Source organism: Megalobrama amblycephala, linkage group LG2, assembly GCF_018812025.1.
Source record: "Megalobrama amblycephala isolate DHTTF-2021 linkage group LG2, ASM1881202v1, whole genome shotgun sequence".
Classification (NCBI taxonomy): Eukaryota; Metazoa; Chordata; class Actinopteri; order Cypriniformes; family Xenocyprididae; genus Megalobrama; species Megalobrama amblycephala.
Genome location: NC_063045.1, coordinates 4,493,891 through 4,505,000, shown reverse-complemented (window position 1 = coordinate 4,505,000; position 11,110 = coordinate 4,493,891). Strand labels below are relative to the sequence as shown.

Genomic DNA, 11,110 nt, shown 5'->3' with positions numbered 1-11,110 from the left:
TTCTGAAACATCAACTGCAAATCAAATCAATGACATTTCTCAAGATCTGAGCAAAGATTTATTAAACATCTCCAAAAACAGCTTTACCAGCTTCACTTATTACAGACCAGTTTGAATTTATTTATTTCACGTTTCAAGTTCTTTCTGTGAATTAACTGAGGTTTAGCTGCAGTAAATCAGCTGCAGTTGTCTGCTTTTACAATTTATTAAAATGCTTGTTGTACAGTGATTTAAAGGATTAGTTGACTTTAAAATGAAATTTTCCCCAAGCTTTACCCACCCTCAAGCCATCCTAGGTGTATATGACTTTCTTCTTTCTGATGAACACAATCGGAATTATATTATATTATATTAATAAATATCCTGATTCATCTGAGCTTTATTATGGCAGTATGCATTAGCAAATGAGTATGAACTGAAAAAAGTGACTCGATCCACATCCATCCATCATAAACATATTCCACACGGCTCTGGAGGGTTAATAAAGGCCTTCTGAAGTGAAGTGATGTGTTTGTGTATAAAAATATATCCATATTTAACAATTTATGAAGTCAAATATCCAGCTTCCGCCAGACCGCCTTCTGTATTCTTCAAAGATCTGTATGTCCTATGCCTTCCCTATTAAACTTATGGAACTGATGTGATACCAGTTCAGTTTTTTTACGGTTATTTGAATACGGAAGGCCTTTATTAACTTTATTATTATTTATGATGGATGGATGTGGATGGAAACACTTTCTTCAGCTCATACTTGTGACGACTGTTAAATGCCATTATAAAGCTCAGATGCATCAGGATATTTATTAATATTTCTCAGATTGTCTTCGTCAGAAAGAAGAAAGTCATATACACCTAGGATGGCTTGAGGGGGAGTAAAGCTTTGGGTAATTTTCATTTGAAAGTGAACTAATCCTTTAAATTTAAACCACAGCCATGGTGTCCATAAATCGAGCGTGCACACTTAAAATCCCAGATAGCAAGCAATGATTGATATAATGTTAAATCAATGTTAATGTGTCAATGTTAACCGCATTGAATCAGTATCACTTTTGCACCCGCAATTACTGTTGAAAAAATGTTGAAATTTCAACAAAAAAATCAATGGTAATGTCATTGAATCAATGTTACAATGTGATGTTGGTTCAACTACAAGTGACTTAAAGCCACACAGCCTGAAATCAACTGAAGATAAAAGAAGACAATAAATCTCTCAAGATCTCAGCAGAAGCTCTTTTTGAGAATTAACAGAGGTTTAGATGTTGATGTTTTATTCAAAATGTTTGGTTGAAACATAAAAGTGATACATTTGTCATACAGCACTATTGTGCCTGTGTGACCCATCATATTGTGAATTAAATTAATTAACTTAGTAACCTAGCTTTCTTGGTAGCTTTCAGTAAATTAACTTCTCTAAGAAAATAATTCATAAAACATCAGTTGACCATGTTTACATATAGTCAACAAATCAACATTTAGTTCAGCCCAAAATTAAACTTTAGTCATTATTCACTTAATCTCATGGTCCAAAAGTTTGTGTAATAAATTCTGTTGAATCAAATAAAATATTTCTTTCTTAATCTACTTTTTGTAATGTCTATTTGATTCTTTACATAAAAATGACTTCAAATGATCTTTTGGGGATAAGTTTTCAGGCAAATTTGATGTACGAAAAATTTGTGATTGATTAGATTAATTACTATTATTGTTTTAATTGCCTCCCACCCCAAAAAACATTTTTAAATGGGTCAGGAAGATGCAGTGCTGTCCTGAATGAAAAATCCCCAACTAACATAGGAACGCTCAGTTAACACCGCAGACAGTGTTAGGGAAAGTTACTTCTAACAGTAATGCGTTACAATATTGCGTTACTTTTTCTCACCTGGGCTAAGCTTAATTTCAACAAAAAATATATATTTTTTGACAATGTTAAAGCCCTTTCACACCAAATGTGAAATGAATAAGACTCAGGCTGAAGGAAATGCATATTTACGCCTGTACAGTAGAGGGCACCGCTCAAACAAACCTTTCAGCTGTGCTGCCATTCTGGATTAAAGAAGAATATGGAGAAGTAAGTTAACACTCTTATTTCTAAATCTAAGCTAAAGAAATTTTTGCTTATTAGTATGATTAAATTAGATCATTGAAGGTCAGCAGCAAAGACATTGGTTAATAAACAAAGTATATTTGTGTAATTTAATATAAAACAAAATTGCATTTCACTGTTTTTATATTATAATAATAATATAAATATTAATATTAATATTTAGGGAACGTTGTGCAAGGTCACGAGAACATCCCTTCCTTTGTGGGCAGTGCCTACTCTCTAAGCACTCGTTAAGTAAGTACTTATTGAAATGACTTCTACTTCTACTATAACTTCATGATTTTCTGTAAAGCTGCAAATTTCTGAAACATTTTCTTCAATGTTTTCAGTCCACGAATATGAAAAGACTGATAGATGAGCTGAAGTGAAGCTGCTCTGTACTGAAGTCATTGAAACTTTACTGTCACTTAAAATGACCACACATCACTTATTTTTGTCACCAGCTTATTTTGGCCTTTTTTTCTGTTGATGATTTCACAATGTCTAAACTCCAGCAGGCCTCCACTTCCAGTAGACCGATTGCATCATTTTCTTCAGAAATAAACCAACCATGTTAAAAATATCGTGACCAGATTCGTCATGCCACCCCCATCTATATCATAAGTTCTTTTTTTGTTTGTTTCATAAAAAAGAACAAATAAGCAAATTACAAACAATAAGACAAATACAATAGAGATACAAATTAAATAAACAACGTCTCTAAGTGTTTTTTTTAACATGTGTATATTTCTGTCAGGACCACTATCGTCAAATATGATTAATAATTGCATAGAGTTTGAGAGCTTGACTGACGTGACCTGTCAGAACTGACGCTAACGCTGGATTTATTTAACGTCTTTTGTTGTTTAAATTAACATTAATGACAAAGACAGGTATTTTAGGCTACTGTCACTTTAAGACCGAATGCTTGAATATAATATACTGACATGTGTCCCTTTCAAGAATCTGTAACTATAGTGTCTTAGCACATATCCCATTTTCACCAAGCTGTTTACATTCTCTTAAGCCATAACCAATTGTATTTATGTAAGATACTCCACATGATGGCCATTTTGAGAACTGTGTCTGTATTTGACTATTCAGGCGCAACTGATTTCGGGATGCTGTCTGAGAGAGAGCGCTAGCTGGTGTGTGTCATTCAGCCATATACTAATTTGAGTTATTTTTTCACAACTTACTGCGCATAATAACTTGATAAACTTCTTGAAGACCCTCGTTAAATGTACACACAGTCTTTTTTGTCATTTTGGCGTCTGTGATCTCCTCTGTGGTCTCTAATATCCTGCCTTCACTAACTGCAAGTTAACGAATTGTGATTGGATGGTAATTTTGTTCTCCAAAATATACTATGACGAGATTGGCTACCTTTGTTAGTCAGGACGCTAAAAATAGAGCTGAAATGCGGGACACAGAGAGCAAGCAATGTTTGAAACAATGGTAATGTGTCAACGTTAACTGCATTGAATCAATATCACTTTTGCATGCTTTTCTGGTTTCTTTGCAACAAATGATGTGTTTTGGTAAACACTGTTACAAAGAGCACAAACTCAATTCAAGATTCAAACTGCCCAACTAAAGGAAACACTGATCACCATAATGGTGACCAACATTTTCAATAAAACATCAACATTTAAACCTCTGTTAATTCTCATAAAGAGCTTCTGCTGAGATCTTGAGAGATTTATTGTCTTCTTTTATCTTCAGTTGATTTCAGGCTGTGTGGCTTTAAGTCAATTGTAGTTGTGTTCCATTTTCTGAGAGTTCAAACATTGATTCGGTGCCATTACCATTGATTCATTGTTGAAATGTCAACATTTTTTCAACATTAATTGTGGGTGCAAAAGTGATATTGATTCAATGCGGTTAACGTTGACACATTAACATTGATTTAACATTATTTTGATCATTGTTTGCTATCTGGGGATTGTCCCAGGAAAAACGGGACATCTGGTCACCTTAGTTAAAAAAGGTCTTAAAGCAACTGTTTCATCTTGTCCTGAGATCCTGCGAGTGTTTTGCTTTTCAGGTGAGATGAGATGAACATCAGAGATCTTAAAAACACAGACAGAATCATATCGTCATAATCATATGCATTTGCCTTCATATTTCATCTGTAGAAAATGTTTCTCTGAGATGGTGCTTCTGTTTTCACTCTTTCAAAAAGAGGAATAAATAACTCTGTACCCTCAACTTGAGGTGTGTAACATAGTCACTCACTATTTCCTTTGTACCAGGAGAGAGTCACATGACTCACATTCACAGCTGAACACACCAATGAACAGAAGAAGAAGAAAGAAAGAATAAAATGTCATGCAGAGAACAGATGGGAAATTACATAGATAGGCAGGGATATTATAAATAAAACTGCTGCACTTGAAAAATAAACTTTGGACATAGGCTCATTTGTTTGTGAGAGTCTAAAGTATATGATCGTTTACAATTTTACAACGTAAACGCTGCACAGATTGCATAATTTCTTGAAAACAATGATGGGGAGCATCATTTATATTTTATAAATGATGTTTTAATCATGTAAAGCGCTGTATGTTGTGTTCTGCTGAACATTAAAATAGTCACAAAGTTAGGAGGCCAATTCCTCCAGGGGGCGCTCGACATAATAAATGTAATAAAACATGGAGAAAACTTTATTGATTAGGGCAGGCAGATACATACAGAGAAAAAAAGCATGTTATACTAAATATTTAAAGCATTCGTTGATAATCTACAGTATTTATCATACAGGATCACAATAAACTCATTAAAGATCACTTTGTGGAAATATATTAAAAAACAAAACATTATATTTGAAACAGTAATAGATTGTAAAGACAGATGCAGTTGTTCATTAGTGAGAAACAGAATCACAGAGTTTGATCATTGTTCTGATCTGAAACACGTGTACGTCTCCTCCGTCTCCTCAGATTCCTGTCAGACAAACACAAACACAAAAGGAGAAAAATAAACTTGATGTTACAGATGCAAAACCTGATTCATGAAATATAATACAGACAGAAATTCATCATGAGGATTGATAATGAACTGGACCTGAACATCATTATAAACAATACTTTCTTTACACATTATAAGCTATAATGTGTAAAGAAAGTGCTTTAATAATTGCAAGAATGGTATTGTTTAATAAACACTAAATTAAATAATTATTTTTGTAAAAACACATTATTATTGTGAAGCTGGCAGCACAAATGACACTGTAATCGTGACTCACCAGAGACAGAAACACTGAATCTGCATCTGATCTCTTTCTTTCCTTCGATGGTCCCTTCATACAGTCCATCATGTTCAGTTGTGATGTTTGTGATGGTCAGAGATCCAGTCTGATGATCCAGATTCAGTCTGTCTCTGAATCTCCCATCAAGAACATCATCATATATAGAGATTTTACTGGACTTTCTATTGAGTTTAGCTATTAGTGATTTGTCCGTTCCAAACGTCCACAGGATCAGATCATCTGTCTGTATTTCAGTAAGATCAGTTTTTAGAGCGACTGAATCTCCCTCCTTCACTGACACTTTCACTTCATCTGAATCACCAAACACACAAACACAACAAGATTGAGACTTTTAAATAACTAAAGTCAACAGTCTGAAATTTAAAATGAATAATATCTGCACAACAAAACAGACATTTAACCCCCTGGAGTCTGAGGCTGATTTGGGCCCTGGAGAAGTTTTGGCATGCCCTGACATTTGTGCTTTTTTCAGTTGTTCATAAACATATAAATGACAAAAGTGTCATTACACTGTATTCAGCACAAACTAGGCTACCATAATATGTGAGGAACATGTATGTACATGTTTGTATTTTTGAAGGAATAACGTTTATGCGTGGTTATTGAAAAAACAAAAATCTTAAGTCACTGAAATAAGGCCAAAAAAAGTATATTAAATCTGTGTTCACAAGACTTCTGAGTATTGGAGTTTGTAGACTAGAGTTTTTGCTTCAGAATTATGTAAAAATTATGCTGACTACTCTTTCATTTATAGCAATATATTGATTTAGTTTTTATAAGACACTTTTTGTCAAGAAACACAGTATGCGTGGAGGCGTGAATCATCATGAATAATGGGTCATTTACACCTGAGAAGACAAAAGAATCGCATAATAATGACCTGAAATGACTTGCATATTAATGAGGCCTTTCAGTCAGGTAGGCTGTGAAAAAACCCTCTGTAATCATGTCTCAGTTCATGTCTCTGTAATCAATTGAATGCAGCAATTGACCAATCAGAATCAAGAATTCCATAAATCATTATAATAAACACTGATATCAGCGCTGCCGTACCCGAACATGTGTGACAGAGTCGAGTGATGTTGAGTGAGCCTCTGATGATGCCAGGAACAGGCAGACGAGCTGGAAAACATGAGAGAAATATGAACAAATCTAATCAACAATCTCATGTTTATTGTGTTGTGTGAGTGTTTATTTGATCTGTCATTTCAAACTAGAAACTGATTCAGCAATTTAATTTAGAAACAAAATAAAATAAGAATATTTGAAGGACAGGACAAATGAGTTCTACTCACAACTGACAGAAACTGTAATTGTTTTTAACAAAACCTTTGATCCAATAATGCAAAGGTTGTAATCTCCTTTATGTTTCATTGTGATGTTTGTGATGGTCAGAGATCCAGTTTGATTGTCCAGCTTCAGTCTGTCTCTGAATCTCCCATCAAGAACATCATCATATACAGTGAATCTGTCGGCCGTTACATTGATTTTAGCCATTAAGTTCTTTTCAGTCCAAAACCACCACTGAATCACATCACCATCCTCCATTTCAGTGAGACTAGTGTTCAGAGTGACTGAATCTCCCTCCATCACTGACACTGGCTTTCCTGCATCACCAAACACTCACATGGAGAACAAACAGAGACAGGCTTTTAAACAACTTTATAATTGTTTACAAACTTCAAATGTAACTAAGAAATGAATAATATAAAACAACAGAACAGACAAAAAAGGAGCAACATGGTTTGTGAATTAATAGTTTCCGGTGATTTAAAAAATCAAACCAGTAAATACAAATATTTAACTCACCATGGACAAAGAGATAAAAAGAAATCTTCACTCGCTGGTTGATCAGTAGTTGATAAACTCCAGCATGTTCAGTTCTGATGTCTGGGATGATCAGAGATCCATGATGAGCCGGCTGCAGTTTCTTTATGAAGAACCCATCAAGAACATCGTCATATACAGTGATTCTGTCGGTTTGTTTGTTGAATGGAGCTGTTAAAGGGATTTTATGTCCAAATATCCACTGAATCTCATCATCATCCTTAATATCAGTAAGACTAGTGCCCAGAAAGACTGTTTTTCCCTCATGCTTAAACAGAAACCTCTCTTCATCACCAAACACACCTGAAGAACAGAGTTTGACACAGATTAAAGCTTTGAATAACTCGAAGTTGGTTCAATGAAACCTTCATTAAAATGTTCATGTAAATGTTTAGTGAATTATATTTTGCAGCACTACAAACACCAATAAATATCTTGAATATATGGACCAAAAACTAAATAAAAAGGAAAAGAAAAGAGAGTTTCACTCAAGAATTCTGTACTGAATTCTGTGACCAGACCCATAATGCAACTCTTCATAGTAGAGTAATGGTTATGATTGGGATTCCGAATTAGCTCAATACAGCGTCTATACAGTCACAGAATTTGGCACCTGACATTCATTCAAACTTGATCTGTCAGTAAAATCACAGTTTAATTATTTCTATATAAGAATATCCTTAAATGTGGATCCTCTCTTACTAATTTAAATTATAACATGGTACTAGAAAAGAGACAACTCACATCATAAAAACATTTAAAACTCACCATCCAGACGCCACAAACACAAACAGAACAAAACTAATCTGAGAAACATTTTCCTCATCAGTTCAGTAGCAACATTTAAAATGTCTGAAACACGACTGGACTGTGATATTTATCTGGTTGTGTGTGAATCCTCATCTGACCTCTATAACAGTTTACTCTCAGACGTCCATCCTCTTTTACATCACGAAAATCAACAAGCTTTTGTTGATCCTGGACTTTCAAACTCAAAAACAGGGAAAAGTAAAGCACACAGCACACAGTCAGCTGAAGCTGTTTAAGTCAAAGTTTAGAGGAAATCGAGCAGAAATAAACAGGTTTGGTAATGTGTCTCTGTCCACACTAGTGCTTTTGAAGTGTTTTCCAAAAGTCTGAAAATGCTTAAATCATCTTACTGTGCATGTGTGCGAGGTATAAAAGCTTATGGAGACTATCTGGGCTTTAGATGAGCTGGAAAACATGAGAAAATAGAGATAACTGATGATGAATGAAGATATTCAAGCAGATTGGAAAGAAACATTGAGAGGAACCAAAACAAAAGTATGCATATTTTTTATTAATTACAACTAACATTACTTTTCCACTCAAATGGTACACTGTCTAGGTTTGTGTATATATTTAAAGGGTTAGTTCACCCAAAAATGAAAATGATGTCATTAATGACTCACCCTCATGTCGTTCCAAACCCGTAATACCTCCGTAAGAGCACAGTTAAAATTTTAGATTTAGTCATCCTCAAAGTAGTCCTGTCCATGTGAAAGGTAATAAAAACATCATCAAAGTGTCCATGGTTGGGTTAGTTAGAAGTTTTTGAAGCATCAAGAAAGAGAATGCACATTTCATTCGGTTTATTCTATATAAACAGAGTAGCCTATTTCTTTTCCTTTTTAATTATTTTGTTTTCGTTAAAGTAGATATTTCGCTTTCTATAGTTTCTCATGTCTCTGAGGCAAGCAGCCGCTTCGGTTCATTCATGTCAGACGCGTTCCAGTTCACGCGCCAGTGATCGCGCCCGTGCTTCCATGTCATGATTATATTTTCTGCTATATTTGCTTCTTATTTATTACATCCAGGCAATTGGTTGATGAAACGTTGATTAAAATTAAGATACAATTTTTACAAAACGAAATTCAATTCAAGAAAGGCTTTCTACAAAACAAAACTTTATGAAGTGGTCAAAATCATGTCTGACACACTCCATGTCTCCCGACATACTGCGCATCTTATGATGCATCTTAAGGCATCTTTACACAGCTGATTTATGGCTGCTCTGAAGCGGGTCTGTATCTGCTCAGAATTCAGTGTAAAGACGCAATGCCGTGTTAAAGAATACCTAAAATCTGACCCACCTCAGGCCCTAGTATCAAAGGAGAGTCTGATACTGTTCAGTGTAAATGAACGCGGAATATAGCCGCCCTAAACTACGTCATTGTCATGACAACCGAAAGCATTCCGGGCAGTCAGCTCAGGCGGCGCGAGATTCAAGAAGCAGGAGACGAAAAATATAAGGGCAAATAATAAAAATAATGTCTTCCAACAAGGGGCATTGAAGTAAAAGAGTCCTGTACTCACATCGTGAAGCAAACCACCAAAATAACAGCAGAGAATCGTCGTGTCATCATTGGCTTTCGCCGTTTGTAATAATCCTATGAAGAGACTGTCAGATCAACGCGCTGCTACATTTCTCTCAGATACGGTAAATGCTTAACACAATCGGCGTCACTTTGATTGTGTACTGTTATATTATATTCCAAAAATCATCTCCTTGAGGACGATATTTCACCTATACACGACGGTCTATCTGGTGATCTGCTGCTGCCTGATACACGCAAATGCTAGCATCATTTGTTGTTTCTGTCTCTTTGAAAAAAAAAAAGAAAAAAAATGTTCAACCTCTTTTTTAATCCTGTTGTGATCTACCCGGTGTAATAATGAATTTTTTTTGTAGCATCGTTCCAAGTAACAATTTTTATTATGACAAACATCAAAGCATGAGATAGCACGCAGTTTATACTACTTTAAAATTTGTTTTTTTTTTTGTGTGTTTTTTTATTTTGAGTTATATTTCATTGTTTATTATTTAATTATTTTTAAATTAATTTTGTTAAAACTGTTAGTTTTGAAATACTTATGTTCAAACCATTGTTTCCCGCGATTTTAATTCCTGTGTAAATGCATTTATGCCGCTTCAGAGGAGCATTACAGAGTCTGTGTAAATGCACATTTTTGTGATTTTCTGCCGTTTCAGAGTTGGTTTCTGGGCCGCTTTTTCTGTGTAAAGATGCCTTTACTCATGCTGTTCAAACATGACATAGGACTATTTAAACATAAATATGAAACCACGTTTTCTTTAATGGCTAACACGTAGCCTATAGTACAGTACAGAGAAATTTCACGTGTGAATTACCAATTCAAATGTGAACAAAAATAAAAGCAATTAAATGTGTTATTATAATTAAAAGATGAAAATTAAAATGATGGGTAATAAAAGATTATGAGGGATTTTTTACGACCCTGTCCGTCAAAATGATGGACAAAGTTACAGTCTAACGCAACCTCTGGTCAGCAGCGTCACTGTCCGGAGCAGAAGGGGGCGGTAATGCACCAATAAGCTGGATGCCAACCGCCGTAAAACAGGAAAGAAGAAGAAGCAGCATCACTGCGGAACAGTCAACAGACCCGGAAGAGAATACAATGCCGAATAAAGTCGTAGTTTTTGTTATTTTTGGACCAACATGTATTTTCGTTGCTTCAAAAACTTCTAACTAACCCACTGATGGCAGCAGGGTCACATGGACTACTTTGATGATTTTACAGTACAAAGAATTTTATTACCTTTCTGGACATGGACAGTATTGTACCATACATACAATTTTTACTTTCAATGTATTATATAGATTTCACTGATAAATATTACTTATAATCATTGGACAGAAAGCTCTCGGACTAAATCTAAAATATCTTAAACTGTGTTCCCCACAAGATTCAACCCTAACTGAAGATGGATGGCTGCAAACAGGCCAAGTCCCTCAGTGTGAAGTCGGAAGTCTTACACAAAGGAAGTGTTGACTTGGACCACACTCTGCACCACCGGTTTGCTCACTCCCTGTCGGGCAACATTTCTTTCCTTCAATGACAACAAAGTGACAAACACAAATACACGT

General features: G+C 35.0%; 1 protein-coding gene across 2 annotated transcripts; it reads right to left on the bottom strand.

Moving 5' to 3' along the window:
* Positions 1-4,726: 4,726 nt before the first annotated feature.
* Positions 4,727-8,085, bottom strand: LOC125263234. Of its 2 annotated transcripts, none has more exons than XM_048182223.1 (6): positions 7,950-8,085; positions 7,164-7,484; positions 6,650-6,976; positions 6,408-6,476; positions 5,331-5,645; positions 4,727-5,029 (listed from the first exon to the last, which is right to left on the bottom strand). In XM_048182223.1, exons 1-6 carry the CDS (start codon positions 8,005-8,007, stop codon positions 5,022-5,024), a joined length of 1,098 nt encoding a protein of 365 aa, XP_048038180.1. In that variant the 5' UTR covers positions 8,008-8,085; the 3' UTR covers positions 4,727-5,021. The 2 variants fall into 2 exon arrangements, with proteins under 2 accessions (XP_048038180.1, XP_048038181.1); XM_048182224.1 differs by having other exon boundaries at positions 6,650-6,961.
* Positions 8,086-11,110: the final 3,025 nt, after the last annotated feature.